This window comes from Anas acuta, chromosome 5 (genome assembly GCF_963932015.1).
Source record: "Anas acuta chromosome 5, bAnaAcu1.1, whole genome shotgun sequence".
Classification (NCBI taxonomy): domain Eukaryota; kingdom Metazoa; phylum Chordata; class Aves; order Anseriformes; family Anatidae; genus Anas; species Anas acuta.
The window spans coordinates 28277330-28297078 of record NC_088983.1 but is presented as its reverse complement, the minus strand read 5'-3'; the positions used below and the strand labels follow the sequence as shown (position 1 = coordinate 28297078).

The 19749-nt window shown below is 46.4% G+C and overlaps 1 protein-coding gene across 1 annotated transcript; it reads left to right on the top strand.

The window, feature by feature from the left end:
• Nucleotides 1-12657: 12657 nt before the first annotated feature.
• Nucleotides 12658-17283, top strand: INS (insulin). The gene is made up of 3 exons (XM_068685605.1): nt 12658-12935; nt 13632-13835; nt 16889-17283. The coding sequence occupies exons 1-3, from the start codon at nt 12851-12853 to the stop codon at nt 17023-17025; spliced, it is 426 nt and encodes a 141-aa protein (XP_068541706.1). The 5' UTR covers nt 12658-12850; the 3' UTR covers nt 17026-17283.
• Nucleotides 17284-19749: the final 2466 nt, after the last annotated feature.

Below are 19749 nucleotides of genomic sequence, written 5' to 3'. Positions count from 1 at the left end.
ATTGCATTAAGCAGCTGCAGCAAGCTAAGCGAGGCTAAGGCAGGCTAGGTCACAGGTTAGCTATAATGCCATGAAAAAGATGCTCGTCTGGCCTCCAAACCTGTAAAGGTCTAAGGGTGGTCGCCTCTGATTCTCCAAGGCACTTTACAATCATTATCTGCCTTGTTAAATGTCTCTAATTAATGCAGTGTATAAAAAGAACAAAGCTGTTAATATGGAGTGAGGAGCCAAGTTAAAAATTCTTTCAAACTGCCGGAGACCTCAACTCCTCCGCCTTGCTTCAGAGTTTGCATCACTGCACCGTGACTCTCTCAGCTGCTGCTTGCTCGTGGGGCTGTAGTAAAATCTGTTGCCCTACAAAAATAGAAAATAAGCAAAGCTTGAAGCATAAACCAGCAAGTAGTATGCAGGCACATAAACAGATCTGCTGTGGTCGCGCGCGTGAGCACAAGCGAGCGTCACCCCCTTCTTTCTGAGAGCTGGGATAATGCTGGGCATGCTGAGCAGGCTGGGCACTGGGCAGTTTTCTGTGTCTGTGCTCTTGGCACGTTTGTGACTGATTCCAGAATGATTTGGCCACTTTGCGAGACATCTGAGAAACTTGAGCCCATTTGTATTTACCATTGCCCTCATCTATTTAATATCTTAGAGGATTTATCCTATTAGTAACATAATAAGTGCCCTTCCATTTTGTCTCTAAGCGTGTTCCTTTATATCCAATTTTGGATACATTACTTGTCCCATTACTTTGTAATCTATCTATGAATTTTATTCTTCTTTCTTATTTTCCCATGTTGCCTCTGAGCCTTGATTTCTTTCTCATCTTGCCCTAATGTTTTTGAGTCTTGGACACAGTTCACCAAGAAATAGGCTAGGCAAACAAAATATGGGAGTGTTGTAAACCAATCTCTCATATGTCACTGCTTCTGTTCTACTAATATCAAGGGTAATTTTTCAGCCCATCATTTTGGACATCGTCCTACAATTATCTTTAGTCTATTTTTAATAGTCTGACTCATTCTTTCTATCAGTCTGGAGGATTGCAGGTAGTAGGGTATATGCAATCTTTGCTTAATCCCCAGGTTACTCATTAGGACTCGAGTTGCTTCACTTACAACCCCCCCCCCCCCCTTCATCTCATCCTATCTTAGCTGCTGTTCCATACCTATGGACAATCTTCAGCAGGATTTTTACAGTTACGGTGGCTGTATTCCTTTTTGTGGAAAAAGCCCAAATCCATTCTGAAAATATATTAATGGTGACAAAGAGATATTGATACCCTCCTTTAGTTTGATAGCTTAACTGCATGATCCATTTGTAGTATTTGCTAACATCCTTTGTTTAGCTAATGCAGTAGAGTTGGCAGCTTTCTTTTACTAGTTCACTATTAACATCATTGCACACCTTACACAGTTTTTACTTATGTCCTCCATCTCTTGCTTTCTTTGGGGCCAAATAAGAATTCCTTGTACTCTTTTTAGAGTACCCTATACCCTTTATATAAATTATGACAGTATAAGATGATTTGCTGTCATTCAGCTGGCCACAGTAGCCATCCCTTTTTGTCTTCTATATGGTTCCTGGTTGGGGCTGCAGTAAACAAACTTGAAATTCAATTTATCTGCTTGCTCATTAAATTATTTCTCAGCACTCATTTCAGTCTTCTTATGTGCTTTAACATTCTTTATGTATATTTGATTCCCACTCCCTTTAGGCTCGTAAAATAAACCTCCAGTTTTCTATGTGGGTGTCCCACTATCTGCTTGCCATCACCCTATCAGGCATCCAGGAGCTTATGCCATTATCAACATGGTAGATATCTGTAGAGACATACTGGATTTATGTCTTTTACTGATTTTGATGACAGCCTGTGCTTTTGCTCCTTGGCATGATCCTTGCTCTAGTTTCCCTATTATTTTTTCCTTCATTCCACTAGTAGCAGTGTCCTGAATTATTTTTCCTCCTTGTTCAACCTTAGAACTCCTAAGAGTGTACGATACCATTGGTTTATTACTGGTTTCCTTTCAAAGAACAGTCACATTTTAATCCATTTCTTCTCTTTGTGGTTAAGAACAGAGTATGCAACTAAACTGTTGATGATGAAAGGTTTGAGGACCATCACAGCCCAGACCAGGCTTGCTCATGGCCAGGGAAATTTTGGTACCCATAGGCTATTGGTACCCATTTTCCTTCACTATTTTTTTGTAATAGTACTGCTCCTACAGAATCAGCTCATGTTGAAATTCTTATTAGGAATGACTTCCCTTCTGCCAGGGGTCGAATGCAGGAGATTTTCAAGCAGCTTCTTTCACTTCATGTAAAATGTCGTGATCCTTGCTTCAGCTCCATTCCTGATTCTTCTACTGTAATTTTCATGATGTTTTGATGGTACTAGCAAAGTTATGGGTAAGGCGCCACAAAAAATTAAATCCTCCCAGCACTTTTAGGAGTTGGGACTGAGTAATGGGAGTCTTTGTTTCACAGAAAGTCTAAGCTTCCTAGCATTGATCTTCTGTTTTACCACTTCCAATTCCCCAGCAGTTACCCTGAGGTTGCATTAATTGTGCCATGTTCAAATTGATTTTAAATCCCGTTTGGTCTATTAATTTTAAAACTCAGATACTTCTTTCTTGTACCTCTTCTTCTGTAGCTGCACTCCCTAGAATATCATCCAGATAAGATAATTTCTTTTCTGTGTCCTCTGGAGGCCATCATTGAAATGCTTTCCTAACACAAGCATTTGCAGCAGGGCAGGTGCTCAGCCCTGTGGGGTGCAACTAAAAGTATATTGTTCGTTTCTTAATGTGAAAGCAACTCTATAAATTGGTTCTTCCCCTGCATTTTGCCATATGGGAGTTAGCTGTGAATTGCAGGGGTGCATTTTTGCTGCTAGTTCTCCTAATTCATCCCCTGTCCAAGGAGCCTGACTCAACATTGTAGTTGCCAGGGGTGATGGAGAGACCTGTGCTCTGCTGGGGTGGGCACATGATCTCAGGTCGTGCTGATATTCCAGCAACTTCCTATCAGTTCATTAAAGGCTCTCCATCTTCCCCAGCTCATGGATTAATGCTAACGCTGCTGCTTGCACCCCTGTCCTACCTGTCTGCTGGGCAAGTTAGTTAAAAGCGCTTATCAAGGTGCCCAGTGCATGATGAGTGAAGGTTGGTTGAATACATGCTCTTGTCAGTCAACCTCTTCATTCCTATTGAATTCAAAATTTGAAGCAGTTTCTCTAAGTGCTACAGCTGGGCTTTCTTTCAGTGGCTTAATATCTGCAGCTACCTGCCTTGGAGTCTCTCCTGTCGTTGTAGTAGCTACAGCAGCTGGTTCTGCTGCACCTGCCTGTCCCAGGATGGCAGTCGAAGTTGTTGTGGGATATGCTGTTATTCTCAACTTCTTCTATTTCTTTTCCCATTTGTTTGCATCATCCCTGAAATCATCTTCCTCTGATGGTTCCCAGTCTAGTTCTCTCCATCACTTCCTGCAGATACAGCAGTTATTTTTAATTTTTGCATCCCAATCTGCTCTTACGAGTGTCTAATTTTAGCTTTGCATTTACTATGATCAGGTCCCTTTTGAGCTCTCCTTTGCTCCAGGGTGAATCACAGCACTATATATGTTAATCCATCCACTTCTGCAGTTTCTCTTTTTTTTTTTTTTTTCTAAATTCATCTGCTTCTCTAATTGCCATTGCATCTCCTTATTGCCTTCTTGGGCCACTAGATGGTATTCCTTTTCTAAAGACAAAGTTATTATAAGTTACTTGATAGACCCTTTTAAAAGCATGGTTTCCACGCTGGAGCAGTTGATATTTTGGTGTTGCCTTGGCTCAGCCATCTCAGATTATTGTTACTGCTTCCCATAACAGCCCCACTAACAGGGACAGCGTATCCTTGAGTTTTGCTCCCTGCTCTCCCGTATCAGGGAACATTTGGCTTGTATCACCCATCGGCTTCCTGTGGGCTGGAGCGGCACCAGGAGAGGCACCCACAGCCCATGCTGTAATCTCTGATATTGTTGGGATTTCCTGTAGCCTTCCGCTATTCCCAGTTTTATTTTTTTCCCTGGGTCCTGTTAGAATTTTCCTGAGCTTTCAATTTCATCTTAAGGTATCCCTTACGTATTGTGAACAAGGCTGGCTGGGTTTAGAGAGTTGCCTTGGGAGCGTTAAGCAAGGCCACTCCAAAGACAAGATTTTGGTGAGGACATATGTGTACCCCATTCACACACTCCAACAAAATATGATGTGAATTCCCTTTTCCTGACAGTGGAGCAGATGTGCAGGATTATGCGGCTGCTTAGAGCCAAACACGAGTCCTTTGGGTTGGGTCATGGAAGCATTCATGCTATTCCCCCTGGCCTCACCAAACGTGGCTGTGAGCTCTATGAAAAAGTGACCAAGAGAAAGCTGAGGGGATGGTAGATGGAGCATGGGCTGGGCAGGCAAGGGAGGAAGACAGGGCAAAAGCCTTCCTCTGAGCCAGGCCCCAGCATACCCTCCCAGTGTGTCCCAGTGCGTCCCAGTGCCTTGCTGAGCGGTCTCTGCTGTTGTCACTGCTGCTGCTGTGGATGGATCTGTCTTTCTGTCTCTCTGCGTAAAGAAATATGACACAGATTTATTTTTCATTTTGGAATCGTGCTGCTGCTGACATGATATTAAGAATAAAGAATATATTTCTGGTCTAGCATCCCGAGTTTGGCTCTTGTGTCCTTCTGCTTCCCAGCTCCAGGTCTGCCATCCTGCCTGCAGGCAGGGTATGAAATACAGCCTGGGGCCCACTGGGGCCGGAGGGCTGTAACTTGCTCTCATGTAGAATGTGAACTCAGAGGTGGAAAATGATCCCTTGTTTGTGGACGAGCTGATCTAAGCCTTTCTTTGCCAGGATATTACTAATTGCACAATTATGCACAGAACAGTAGTTGGGAGGTCTTTTCTTAAATAGTAACACAACAGGGGTCTTGCCTTCACTACGTGCTTTCTCTCCCAGCGTTTCCCACTATTTCTGTTTAGTTCCAGTAATGTGAATAGTGGAGTATTTATTTCAACACTGGGAAGATGCCTTTAGTGAAGGTTGCAAATGGGTTTTCTGCCTATGCCAGAGCCCGCTCTGTGCAGCTCACTGAATGCAACCCTCTTTGAAATTTCTGTTGGACAAGGGGGACCCCAGCTCCAGGAGATTATAGAGGAAGATGCAGAGTTACGGGCAACTACTGCTTTATGTGCCTCACTGCAAAAAGTCACTTGAGGAAAAGAACTGGGTAAAACTGATGGTAATCCACTGTGATCACAAAATACATAACTGATTTCCCCTCTGGTAGCAGGGATCCTCATATTTTTCCCAGGCATAAAACAGTCTAGATTGCAAGTGACTGGGATAGGCAACCTTCATCCTAAATGTATTGAACACCTTCCTAAAAGCCATTACGGATGGCTCCTGCTTACTTAAGCATGGGAACTATTTAGATGGCTGTTTTCTGCATCCACATGGGAGCAGTGGATGGGACACAGGGCACCCAAGGACCAGAATGGCCCCTGGAGTCCACAAGAGATGCCCAAGGCCACATAAATATTTCCTACTCCAGAGTAATCCCCATGTTTAAGGAAACAAATTCCATACAGTGCTACCAGCTTGGCTTTTACAGGAAAACCAGGCTCTTTCTCTGTTAAATCCCTTCCAGAATAGGCGATAGAGGTGGATTAATGCACTGCTGACACGGGTCTGGACCATGCATCCAGGCACCCCAGCACCGTCTGAGGGGGAGTTCCCTCATTTAGGACTTGTGAGGATGCTCTGTATCTTCATAGCGCTCATTAAAGTGTTACAGCTGTAATGAATTCATCTTCATTACACGCCTGGGAGGTAGAGGAGTGCTCTTGTCCCTGTAAAAGGCTGACAGATAAAAGGAGGCAGAGAATCAGAGAGACTCAGACCAGGCACAGAGCCTGAAAAGTAATTACATGCCTAAACAGCTTTGGGAAGAAGCGTCTAAGTGGCAGATCTGGGGCTTGAACCTCTATCAGCCCTCTCAGGACCCAATCTTTCTTCTTGTGCTGTGATGCTACGGCTCAGAAGAACTCAATTATTTACAGTTCCTATAGTGGCAGGTATGCACGCATGTCCCCATCCCCCGGAGATGGGAATTGATTTGGATAAGACTGTGGCTGACCTGAGCTGTCATTTGTACTCCTAATACAGCTCAAATCAATTATTTTTCCCCGGAGATCGGGCAAGGTACTGCACTTTCCACTGTAAAAAATTCATTTTAATTTTTTCTACACTTTTAATTACATACATATATATACATTCTTCTTCTTTTTTTTCTTTTTTTCTTTTTTTTTTTTTTTTTGGGGGGGGGTGGGGGGAATAGGAGGAATGCAGTTTTCTGGAGGAAAACCAATCTTTTAACACTTTCACAGCATGGCCAAAATCCGAAATGGCATGGCCAAAATCAGAAAGGATCAGAAATATCTTGAAAACTGCCTGGGAGATGTTTTGGACTGAATCTCACTGAATGGAGAGCCTTACAAAGCTAAATTCTAAAGTCTAAATTTCAAGCACACAGACCCCATATCCACAATACATCCCCCTGCTCTATCACACACTCCTACAGGTGATGCTCTTAGAATGGAGCAACTGCTTCTGGAGCTCATTTAAAACACAGGTGTGAATTCGATGTCAGCCACGGGGATGCAAGACTGGACATGCTTAGAGGTGAGCTCCTGCCCCTGATGCAGTCACGGTCCATCCTCATTGATTTTCCCGAAGAGATAATGAAGCAAAATCCATTTTTCACTCCTGGCATTAGTTCTACTGGGTGTCTTTGTGATTATTTTCTCTGTCAGCTCTCTGGGCACAGCAGGGTGAATTGATCTACAAAATATTTGTAGGGACGGTGAAGGATTAAGTATCTCACACAGATAGCTCAGTGCAACAGTTGTTACTCGGGACTTTAGAGAGAAAAACAGGGTGGGGAGAGGGAGTTGTTCATTTTCCTTCCACTAAGGTCAGCCTTAAATAACTCTCCCACCTCCCTCTGAGGCCGAGACAAGATAATAAGGACAAAAATGTCAGAGCAAAGCACGGGGGCCCCTCTATTTACAGCAAAGGCCAAATCGCTAACGAACAGATCGGAGCTTGCTTTCCAAACACCGATAAGCGGCATCTTTGAATTAACGGCCCCAGTTCCTCCGCTGCCGTAAATCAGCATGACCCTGGCTGCCCGCGGGGCTCCCCGCAGGAGGAGGGGGCTGCTCACCCCTCCCGGCCCTGGAGATCCATGTGCCTGTCTCCAACCCTCCCCTTCCCCAGCCCCGTAACACTAACAAGCCTTATCAGTAGGATTTACACCTCCTTGTCTAGGAACCCCTAGGCAAACCCTCGGACCGGTTACCGGTGTGCCTCCAAATCCTGAAAGTAGCTTTAAGTGCTCCAAATGATCCACTTAGCTAGGGATAATTAATAGCATCAGAGCCGGGAGCCCCCAAAGCGGGAGTGAGGGGAAAGGAGGAAGTTTGTTCCAGAAAATGGGGTTTCAAAGCTTCCTACTGAAACCCAGCAAACAATGCTGTGCGAGAATGAGCACACTGTCCCTAAACATCCTCTTACAGTGTCACTTACAGACCTCGATTTTATAATGAGGGACACCATGACAGATATCCACGGTGCACCCACAGCTGCAGAAATGAGCGGTGGCAGAAAACACAGACGTACCTGACATAGTAATTTATTTTCAGTCTGTGGGACCACTTTACAGCAGGGGACAAATCCAAAACCATCCCTTCATTTTTTTTTTTCTTTCCTCTTTTACCACCTTGCTGCGTTGGCTGGTTATAGCACCCATCACTCCCTGCCATGCCTGCTGCTCTCTGGTGGCCTGCCCATGCTTTCCAGCAAGGTGGCTGAGGATCAGCTTTCCTCCTTCTCTGTTTTATCCAAGGCTTCCCCAGGTTGTCTATGTCTTTGCTTTCCAAGTGTTGCCTATTGCTGCCTGTTGTTCATGCCCTGGTGGTGGCACCACGAGACTTTGCTGCCTACAGCTGTGGACACTGGAGAAAATTCCCTGATGGACTCCATGGCCCCTCTCATGGTCATCTCCTGAGGACAAAGTCAAAATCCTTTTTGGTTGCTCTCACAGACTTCCCCAACTCTGATCCACGAAGAAGGACAGATGTGGTGATGGTGCTGAAAATGTGTATTTTTGGATTGGTGCTGATCAGGCTGTTTATCCAGCCCTTCTCAGCTCTGTGGAACTTATTTGCTGCTTTTGCTCTTCATTACTTGTCCTCTAGCAGGGTGTCATCACCTCTTCTAATGTTTCTCTATCTACACCAAGGATTACTTTTGGGCCATTAATAGCCACAGATTTCATCTCATCCTCATTGATAAACAAACCAATTTGTTCTGCTAATAGCTGTGTCTAGGAACTATTAGCAGCTTTTAGGAACTATTTCCACCTCTACCTTCTCAAAAAGTCTGTGTTAGTAATATTTTAACAGGGTTAAAAGGAGCGTACCTGTGTTTTCAATCTCTATATATAACCTTGCATTTGCTCTTCCCAAGATGGATTGGGAAGATTCTGGGAGCTTTACACTAAAGGTCATTAAATTCAGTCTGCTTTGCTCAGATGGCTGTGCCTGTGGGAGGTTTGGGTTTGCAGAGGCCAAGGGGGCTTGGCAAGGTGCAGCCAAATCAATTTGCCTGGGTGGAGGTCCCAGGGCGGCCTAAAGTCAGGGTTTCACTGCTGAGAGGTGCATAGTGGGGTGGGCAGAAGTGCTGAGTTGTAGGAAGCTGACCTCAAAGCCACAGCACGGATGGGAAACTTCTGTCTCCTAATGAAAGCTGCTGGTGCTTCAGAGAGGCTCCCTGGAGCATCTTCTACCATCAAGATGCATCTCCAGAGGTGAGGATGTACTCACAACCCTCTCCGAGTTCTTCAGCAGCCCCTTGGCTGTTAAAGGTTAACCCAAAGATGATGGATGCCAACAGGACAAGCGTGGTTGGTTACAGTGGGCTTTGGGTTACACCCTCCATTTCATGAATCCACCCTTTGTGCTCTAAGCTGTGAGATAACGTCCCTGGCCTGGAAGAACCTGGACAATTGTGAAACCTGCAGTCTGGTAGGAGCATCTCCCTTGGGCCCCATGGCCGGAGGGGAGATGGGGACAGCTCGTGAGCCCTGCGCCCTTATGGCTGCCCAGATTAGTTTATAGAAGGAGCTGGGATTACTTTTATCCCAGTGAGCAGCCCCCTTGTCCGCTTGCACAACATCCCTTTTGAAGCAAGGGCATCTCTCATTGTGTGGCTCCAGATAAGCCTCACCCTTTGCTATAGCAGCCCCTTCTCCTCCCCGAGCCCACAGAGGCTGCCCCACCTGCAAGATGGGGCCACCACATATCTGCAGGCATCATAGGATTTGGTTGCAAGCATTCACATGATTAAGCACCCTCCTCAGTGCTAGGTTCCTCTCCCTGCTCTTCGCTTCCTTTTCCTTCATCTTACAGATGGAGACTGCAAAGGAACCACCAACAGGGACAAGGCAAAGCCACCCAGGAGTGGTGACCAGTGTTTTGGGGACCCCAGCTCCTTGCTGATCACTTGTCCACCTCCAAAGCTGACCTTTGCTTTCAGTAAAGCTTGCACAAACTTGTAATCGTTAACCAGTTCCCCCATAATGGGCTTGTTATTTCTGCAGGACAGGGTTCGAAAATGTGAGACATCTACAGTAGTAAAGATTTTATTGTGCTGGCAGCAGACTGTAAAACTTGATTACATGACACCAGGGATTGCCTAAACCTGGTTCCCACTGATGCAACTGCCTGAGGTTGGGGGGATGTGAGCAAGGGAGGTGGCTTCAAGTCACGTCCAGCAGTGGTTTAGCACGAAGGGCAGGAGCCAGGAGCAATCCACTTCCACCTAGAGGCTCCCACCCTTCAGCCAAGTGAGCCCAGTGTGGAGCTAAGGAACTGCAGCTGAGCGAGGATGGATATTTGCCCCATCTCTGCTTTACCATGTGGAAGTCATGGGGAAGTCCAGTCTGGGAGGAATGCGCTGAGATTTTGCTGTAGAAAAAGATTTTCCATTAAGAAAAGGGCTCCTCTGTTGCCCCCCTCTCTCAATTGGCTGCTGACATGGGATTTTCCCACACTAAGACAAAACTTTCCACAGTTTATATCTATTTCATATCTGTTTATATCACTGCTAGCATTTTTCATATTCCAAAGGCCCATTTATGGTATTTAAAAAAAAAAAAAAAAAAAAGGCTTTCCAATAAATAATCAAAGTTATCATATTTTAGTAGGGAAAAAAAATCCTAGTAGGAAATTTCTGCAGAAAAGTTGAATTTTGAGCCAATGCAGTATCTTTTTTCCTTCCAATAAATCTTGTGGCCTAATTTTGCACACACACCACAGCAAGCCAAGAGTGATTTCTGAACTCTCAGGTATCACCAGCCCTTCCCCTGTTTGAGCATTCTGTAAAATTGGGCTGAGCTTTTCGAAGCTGCCTTCAGGATTTGGTTGGCCAAGTGTAGGAAGAACGACAATAATTTGGCCCTCCCAGCACAAAAGAGACTAGTTTTCTTTTACGTCAACAGGGTAAGCCCTGCCCCAGGGAAGCCCAACAGGAAAGCTACCTACAAGGCAGAAGATAGTAGATAAAGGAGCCTCCTTACAAACTCCCACCATCAATAAAATAAATACAAGTTAGGATGAGCTCAGGTAGCATTTAAAAGCACAAGAAGGAAAACCCTAAATGACAAATCTCAGTGTGTGATTAACCCGGGGAATCCCTTGCTCCAGAGCCTTTCCAAGGCAGCCATTGGGCTGAGGTGTCTTCAGAAATGGGCCTCGCAGCAAGTTGTGAACACAGAAAAATGACTGCTAAAGGGATTCGTAGGGTAACTTTGCAAATTGCCCCTTAGTGGGATGCTGGGTGGAGGCTCAGTGCTCTGGAGGCAAGGTGATAAAATGTCAGGTTTTATGCTATGGAGCCACTAATTCTTCATCTTTTCCTAGTAGAGAGAAGGTCTGCGTACTCCTATCTCCCTGAAACCCGAGACCCTCTTCAGGGATAGAGCACTAGGTCATTCAAGTACATCAAATATCTTTTTTTTTTGAGGGGAAGGGAGACAGAGATAGTGTTACACATCATGCAGAGATGCTATTAACTGTAGTTGAGCATCACAACTTGGATTTATTAGCATGAGGATGAAAGACCCACATGGCAGGGGATGTAACCGATAACCTTGTCTCGCATCCATTTGAGCAAATGAGTCCCCTTTATATGTGCTCACCAGAGATTTAGCACTTCTCACCAGTCTTTTTGCAGTCACAGTCATTTTAGCAAACATATGATACTTCACTCTCAAAGCCATGATGGAATCCACCTCCTACGTGCAGGTGGAAGTCATTGGGAGGAATCACTTTGGCAACACAAGAAATTGGGGGTCTGGTTCAAATCTCATGCTATCTGCTGATTTGGGTGAAATTCCTTCTGATTTATACTGTGTGCAGAGGATCGGGAGTATTCTAAGCAGGCGACACAGTTCAGGCAGCTGGTGTCTGAGCTGGGACACACTGAAATTGTGAAGGATCACACATCTCAGCTGTGTCAGGCTCTCCGCTAGATCGGTGGGCACTACCTAAGTACTATACCAGTCAGATCTGCTTTGTTGTTTTCTTCATACTCACCACACCATCACCAGAAATGCAGAGGAAAAGAGTGATCCCTTCCCACAACCCACCTCTGGAATTTGGGAATCACATCCTTCAGGACTGGAGACATGACAAACCAGTGGCTTCACTCCACTGGAGCCCTTTTTCGGTCTACTATTAGGAGACACCCTGCGCTGGTTGATGCACAAGTCATTTTTCCAAGCTCTCCCTCTCAATGATGAATTCTGACCATGTAATGTATTTTTCTAACTTAATTTCTGAAGCAAAAGTGAAGTGACAGAGAGTTTATGAGGTCATGGCCGTAAGAATTTTTCTCCCTGTGAAGGACCAGACAGAGTGGAGATGACCAGCTATCTCCCGGTTTCTGTTAACCACCTCCAATTTCCCCTACAGGATATTGAATTTCAATAGCCCACCACAGCAAGTGCACTCAGAAAATATATCAGTATCACAGGCCCAGCTCAGATGAGCCAGCTTTGACTTGCATGAACATGAGAAAACGGGGCACGCTGCAGTGCTCACACTAAACATGGTGGCTGCTCTGGCTGCCTTAAACTGTGGAGCACAACATTTCAAGTGGTCTGATTTAGGCCCACCAGCTGAGCTAAAACAAATATCCGCCATCTCCTGTGAAAAGCAGGTGTTGGTCCTCCCCCAGCCCAAGCGGAGGACGCGTGTCTCTTGCCATGAGCCTCAGACAGCCTTTGTGCAATAATGTGTTTTCCTTCCTCTGGCACCTGACCGCAGCATGGTCACACTGACGACTCGTTCCCATTGCTGCATACTTTCCAAGGGGATATTAATCAAACATATTAACCTGTTTGCCTTTAATTTTGCATTTCAGAAACAGCTGTTGGCCACTCCAATGCCAGCAAGTGCCTATTGCCAGCATTAGTGTCATTAGTAATCATTGCAGCTGTAATAGCGCCATTATCTCCTGCTAAAAGGGTCACTGATGGCTCAGGACAGAGCTTCAGGGAAACAAAAACAGGTCAGCTGAAATGAGACGGAAACTGCAAACTGTTGCTTCTGTCTTAACTTACCTAAAGACCTGTTGATGCCATATTGAGGGAAATTAATGTGCACAAGCAGCAAACATTTTGGCTGGAGCGTCACTGAGAAGGTGGGGCTTGTACTAGCCCCTGTGTCACTTGGGCTAATGTAAAGCATATAAATATGGGAAAGAATGGGGAAATTACCACCAAACGGTCTTCATCTCCAGGAGCAAACTTCTCTCCATCGCTTGCTGCCTCGTCTTTAGGTAAGTCTGATTGCCTCCTGTCTAGCTTCTAGCTGGGTGTGCATCTGCTTTCTTTAGTGGATGTAGCAGCCACTGACAAGTGCTGGCTTGCTAGTCCAGGAAAATGAGGTCTCCTCAGATCTGTGAGCAAGTTGTGCTGTTTTTGGGACAGCATAAAGAACAGCCCCTTCTGACTTGGCAGAGTGGGTTTCTCCTCTGAAAGTGTCTGCTGATCTCTGCTCTCCTGAGTAGGTGCAACACAGGGCTTGGCAAGATGACTCTTCCCAAACAAATGCCCCTATTCCGGGCTGAACTCTTTTTTTCCAGAGCTCTTCTGTCCAAGATTGGTGCTTGTACTGCAGCCTCAGAGCCTGTGTACACAGGCACTGGCTAGAAAAAGCCCATGTATTTTAACCCTACGCATTTAAATGCCCATGAAGGCTGAGTTATGAAAGACCACCCCATACATGGGTGTTGGGGTCTAGTTTGGCTCCTCTCTAGGAGGAGACAGCAAGGAGGTCAGGAATGGTGAGAGCAGGAGGATAGAGATGGACTTCTACTTGTAATCAGCATTTACTCTGACTTCCTGGGCCTGATGCATAAAGCTCTCCTTCCCTCTTTAGGAAGTCCAAAGGAGCTAAAGGGCATAAGATAGTTGATGACAACTTATTTCTCCCTTGTAGCCCACCCTGTGTCTGCTCTGCTTCTTACCCCTAGGCCTCATCCTCCTCACCATGGCTCTCTGGATCCGGTCGCTGCCTCTCCTGGCCCTTCTTGCTCTTTCTGGCCCTGGGATCAGCCACGCAGCTGCCAACCAGCACCTCTGTGGCTCCCACTTGGTTGAGGCTCTCTACCTGGTGTGTGGGGAGCGGGGTTTCTTCTACTCCCCCAAAACCCGGCGGGACGTTGAGCAGCCTCTAGGTAAGTCAGATCGACCATGACTGTGTCTGTATGCTATGTGATACAAAAGGCAGACACCTATCTTTGACGGTGACACCAGGAATGTCCTTGATGGGGAATGCCAGGAATACCTTTGGCATACCAGCAGCGTCGTATTGCCAATGAAAAGATCTTCAGGTTAAAAAGGCAGGTGGCAGGGCAGGCAGGGAAAGAGGATTTATGAGGCAGAAGGAATTGTCAGTCAAAGCTCAAACTTTTCTGCTTCTCTTTTGGAAGAGAGAGGCTGAGAACAGCAACATCCCAACCCGTGTAGGGCATTACACTGGCCTGGGAGTGACCGTGGAAAATAAAGGCAGAAGGAACCCAAGGAGCCTCCTTCTGCACCAAGACAGGGGCACTTGTCTCCACCCTATTCATGAACCACTCTTGTTGAGTATTGTCATAAAAACCTCCTGCCTTCTGAAACTGTCCATTCCTATGATTAATTGATTTTCTTCTTGAATGTTGCTTCCTAATATCTAACCTGAATGTCTCTTGCTGTCAATTATTTCTTGTCTTCTGCATAGCAGACACAGGGAAGAATACTAATTTCTTCCTTATGGGTGCTTTTCAAACTATTTAAAGATTATTTCCATGTCTAGTTTTAACCTGCTCTTTGACACTCCCAGACTGCCTTCCCAGATCATATATTCTAGAACTCTGTCATGCAAATTGTTCTGCATTTGGTCCATAACCTTACTTAATGGTGATGTCTGGAGAAGCACAGAGGACCCCAGGTGAGGCTTGGTCAGCGCCAAGCAGAGTGAGCAAGTGAACAGAATGATATTGCATATTTTCCACACCACACTCCTACACAGGGTTTGTCTTTTCCAAAGCAGCTATGTGCTGGTGATTGATAGAGACTAGTCCCCCTTGGCCACCAGTCATATGGATCTTCAGCCCCTGAAGGACCACTACCTGGTGGTCTACCATGGCCTACTCCTCATCCTGGGTGTGCAATGCAGCCTTCCTGCCTTCCTCTAGCATCTTCCCCGTTTCTTGCTGAGCAGCATCCCATCTTTTCAGAGGGTTTCTATAGTTTCCAAGGTAATTTTGAGTACTAATCTTGCCCTTCAACAGGCTTGCAGCCCCCCACCGCTTTATATTGTTTCTTATTTCACGGTGGTAAATGGATTAGCCAGAGCAGGTTGTGATGGAGCCAGTGTCCATCTTTACCTTATTTTGTACAGCAGATTAAGAAGACAAAAAGCTGACATTCTGCAGCCCCCACAGAAATGCGGTAGGTTGGTTTCCTCGCTTTGCCTTTTGTTTCAGCAGAGCAGTTGTTCTGTAAATCGGTAACACAGGAAACACTTTTATCAGCTCAGAGCTACTCAGCTCCCTGCTACCTGCCCTGCCCCCAGACGAGCTGGGCTCATTCCTACTCAGGCAGGCGTTTCTGATCTGGCTCTGGAAGCTACCAGCCTCCGATGAGCTCTGCAAACTCCTAAACTTGTCTCAAACACTTTGTCTGAACTTTTCGCTTCAGGGAAACAGCCTGTCCTGTGCTTCTCATGTTCACTTGTGATCCAGCCTGCGCGTCAGAGGAGCTGCAAGCAGAGAGCAAATGACTCCTATCAGCAGCTAAACTGCAAAATTGGAAACAGATTGCAAAAGAGAGGCAGGGCACTGAAAAACACAACTCCTCTGCTCTCTGTCTGCTGCTAATCCCTTTCCCGAGCTGCCACCGTGGAATGGTGTGGGGAGCAGTGTGCCATGCAGGGACCTGCTGGAAGTGCTGCCTCTACCCAGCATTGTGGCCACTGAGAGGTGCAGGTGTGGGGCTTCAGAGGTGGAAGCTGGGAGTGTGAGCACTGCACAGGGAGCACGGCCCTTCTCATGGCTGGGAAGTACAGCTGCTTTTTCCAGGGCAGACATCTCCACCACTTGCACGTACCTGCCACCACCAGCCCTGTCCCGTAGCCAGCCAGCTGTTGCAAAGGCTGCTTTCAGAAGATGGAAATCAGAAGACACAGAGCAACACAACCTGGGTTTATTCAGTTAAGCACAATGGCAAGATGTGCAAAGTCTCAGGCAGGCGGGATGAGGCACTCCAGAGAGCTGTCCTTGAACATGCTGTTGATACCTAGAAGGGGCCAGGACCTATTATCTTACAGCTGTAGTGTGAGAAGATGGGTGCTGAAGACCATCATGACTGGGTCAGAAGTTAGCCAATTCTGTAAATATTGCATGAAGAATTTCATCACGCCCAATGTGTCTGAAAGTATCTGAGGAGTTCCTACCTCTTTTTCTATGACTTTTGCCTGAGCCACCACCTCTTTGTCGCATGAGCTGGTTGTGTTCACAGTCTGCTTGTAGCTGGCTTGAAGGATGAGATAAATCACAAAACATTGACTAGCTATTTCCTCTTCTACTTAATGCTGGACTAAATCTTTTCTAAGTTTTCCCTTTAGCAAGCTAGCATAATGATTTCTTGTTACTCTTGTGCCTCGTTCATTGTATCACGCTTTGGGGGCTTGGGGATTTTGTGTCTCGAGCTATACTTTCATGCTGCCCTAGAAACCACATCGTAGTCTCGCTTTCCAGGCACTTTCTTCTGGTTGTTAGGGTTTTTTTTCTTCCTAGAGGAAAAATCACTGTTTTATTTGCCATTTTCTATATTTTCACTGGACTCCTGGACAGCTCTGCCCACAGGTTTTCTGGTTTGTCACTTGGAGTAGACCAACCATCAGCTTATTTACTAGCTGCTCACCCCAGATAGTGTGCAGGATTTTTCTTCCTCTCCACACACTTGCCTCAGTAAAGACCCTGTACCCCTGGGTCTGTCACAGCACCGATACCCACTCCATTTGGTTCCTTTTGTGCACCATGGGGTTACTTTGGGAGAGGAAACTCAGAACCTGAAGGTGCTCTGAGCGCATCAGCTTGGGGAAAAGCTTGCAACTGCCTCCCCACTTCCCAGCCAGCTCTCTGCTTACAAGTCTGGTGTCTGAAAAAGGGGTTTCCATGGGGCTCAACAGCCAGGGCTGACATATGATGAATACTGTATGGCTTATATTTTTCTCCCCTGGCAGTGAACGGTCCCCTGCATGGCGAGGTGGGAGAGCTGCCCTTCCAGCATGAGGAATACCAGAAAGTCAAGCGAGGCATCGTTGAGCAGTGCTGTGAAAACCCGTGCTCCCTCTACCAACTGGAAAACTACTGCAACTAGCTGAGAGGCTGGCAGAGACATGCACTTACACTATCGCACCTTTAAAGCAACTGAATAAACCTTGTGGATCTGTTGTGTCAGTTTGTGTGTCCATGGGCTGTGCTGTGTGTCCATAGTCGGTGTGCCCGTGGTTCATGCATCCGTGGTTTGTGTGTCCACGATTCCTGTGTCAATGGTTCACATGTCCATGTCCTGGGGAGGGGCCCAACCATTTACTTTCAGGCTGGTGGTCTGTGCTTGGAAAAGGCAGTTTTAAAAAGTCCCAGAGCCACTCATCACTTAACACTCGGCTTCTGCCACCCAGATGAAGGGGCTGGGAGGGAGGCAAGGGGGCTACGCAGCCAACGGGGGTACACAGAGCACCCTCGGTGCATGGGCGGACAAAGAGGAAGGGGCAGAAAGCCTTGAGTAAGACTTTTCTTTCTAGGGAAACATTACTGGGTAATTTGCGTGGAAACATCACACTGGTCAGCTTCCTGCAGTTCAGAGTCCAAATATAGAGAGGCAGCCGGGAGACTGAACTTCCTCAGCTGTGTAACGGAAACAGTCCCGATTAAGTAAAGAATTAAGTCACCTATTAACTGTACCCAGAAAAATCATGGCCAAGTGCCACAACCAATTTAGAAAGTGTGTCCCATTCTCCATGCTGTTTGTCAGAGGCGCAGGCAGAATTTTTACTGTGGGACGTGCTTGTTATTCACAAGTATTTGACAAATCAGATGCAGAAAACAGATTTTAGCCAAGAAGAGTTTCCCTGAGCTGTCTGCCGCCAGCGCAGCATCCATCACTGTTGATGCTCGGGGCTGTGCTTTGAGTGTACCGGTCCTGGACCAGATGCTTGCCCTTCCTGACTGCCTTCTGCTCTCCCTTGCTGCCAACAATCGCTTCACACCACGATTTTCATTTCTCATTTAATAAGATATTTGCAGCAGCTCTGAAATTTGCCAGAACCAAAGCACCTCCAGGCAGTCAGAGCAACAGCATTATTGAGATGCTAACACATGCTGCTGGGCCAGTGCCTTTCTCTCCTGTTTTTGCACCCACAATCCCAAATTGTTGCACATCCAGTGAGAAGTCACCTTGAGCCCATAGTCAGGGAAGAGGAGCTGTGGCTGGTTCCACTTGCACAGTGTGAGGGGAAAGCACATCCAAGAGAAGCAGATCCAAGATCTTCCTCATGAGGCATTGCTCCCCACCACAGCTGAAAACCCAAGGCTTGGTGAAGCCACCTGGACTTGTTCCGCATCACCTAGGACCAAGATTTTTGACTCAGCAGCCAGGGTCTGTAGAAGACGGGTAAGCAGATAGGTTCTTCTACAATGAGGCTGAGACTTGCTAGCACAAATACTTGGCTGGACAAGACAAAAAGAGAGACTTCCTTTCTACCAACACTTTACATTTCAGATGGTAGCTGTCTATGCAGGAGGCTCAGACCCCAGAGCCTGGGGCCTCCAACTGCCTGCAGACACAGTGCTTGGAAGCTCAGAAACCTACACTGGCTACAGACAGCCAGAAAACCTGCCAAGAATCACCACAACTTATCCATTTTAGTGAAATGTTTGTCTCTACAAACTGCTGATAATTTGAGACACATCTAAAATAGGTAGTGGGGACCCTGACTGTAGCGCGAACCTATGCTCTACACACTTGAAAAAAACAAATAACAAAACAAAACAAAACAAAACAAAACAGGTGCAGGAAACTTGAAGCACCCTTTTTACCAAATGGTTCTGCTAAGCCAAAAATATCTTCCCCTAGAAAGAAATTGCAAAAGGATGAGCTTTGGATGCTGCCGCAGGGGCCCCAGTAGTGATGCTCCATCAAGCACAGCTGGTTGGAGATGCACAGCTCATTCCCTGCCCTCTGCCATTGTTTGGTTTGCTTGCTTGTTTGTTTGCTTTTTTTCTGAAGGCTCTCAATTAGGACTGGTTGGGAAACTGCAAATGCCACGTTTTTCACTGGAAAATGTTGATTCATCAACATCAGCACTTCCCGCAGGACTGGACCAGTTTTAGCAAGGCTGGATTAGACGGGAGGAAGGGTGGTTTGGGCACCAAGCCGGACCGTGGGAGGTGCAGGTGCCCTCTCTGCTGGCATCATTGCGGGGATTTCATCCTCCATGCCCGATTGCCCAAGACCATGCACTAAACCACCAGGCTCTGGGCTACCCTGGGGTGGACTCTTCTCCTTCCACTGAAAAATTGCTGGAGGTTTGAGCAAATGTAGAGTGGGAATTGTTTCGAAATATGAAGATGGGGTAGGACCAGCTGAAAGACGCTGCCTGATGTTTTCTCAGCGGGTTCGGGTGTTGGGTGGGATTGGGGTTGGACACACTGAGTGCCCACCTGCTGATCCCTCTGTGATGGCAGCCAGTGGCCCTTCCCCACTGTTCCCCAACCTTTGTGCATCCTGGGAGGAGGAGACAGCAGGTCCCTTGCTCCCTTCATCCCCAAAGCAAGAGCTGTCCTGCGTGTGATGTATGGTGGGAGGTGCAGGAGAAATACTGCACCGATTTAAAAAACAGAGAAGATCACAAATAAAAAATCTTTCTTAGCACAGCTTGCTTTCAAGAACTGAAAATAACATAAAGGTCTTGGACAGGGCCAGCTCTTTGCTTTTTAAGAGTGGCAGAGAGGTGAAGGCCAAAGGAGAACAAAGGTGTTTTTTCCCCTATTTTTCTGCCACATCGGGGAAGGAAGCCTGAAGGCAACCCTAGGTGACATC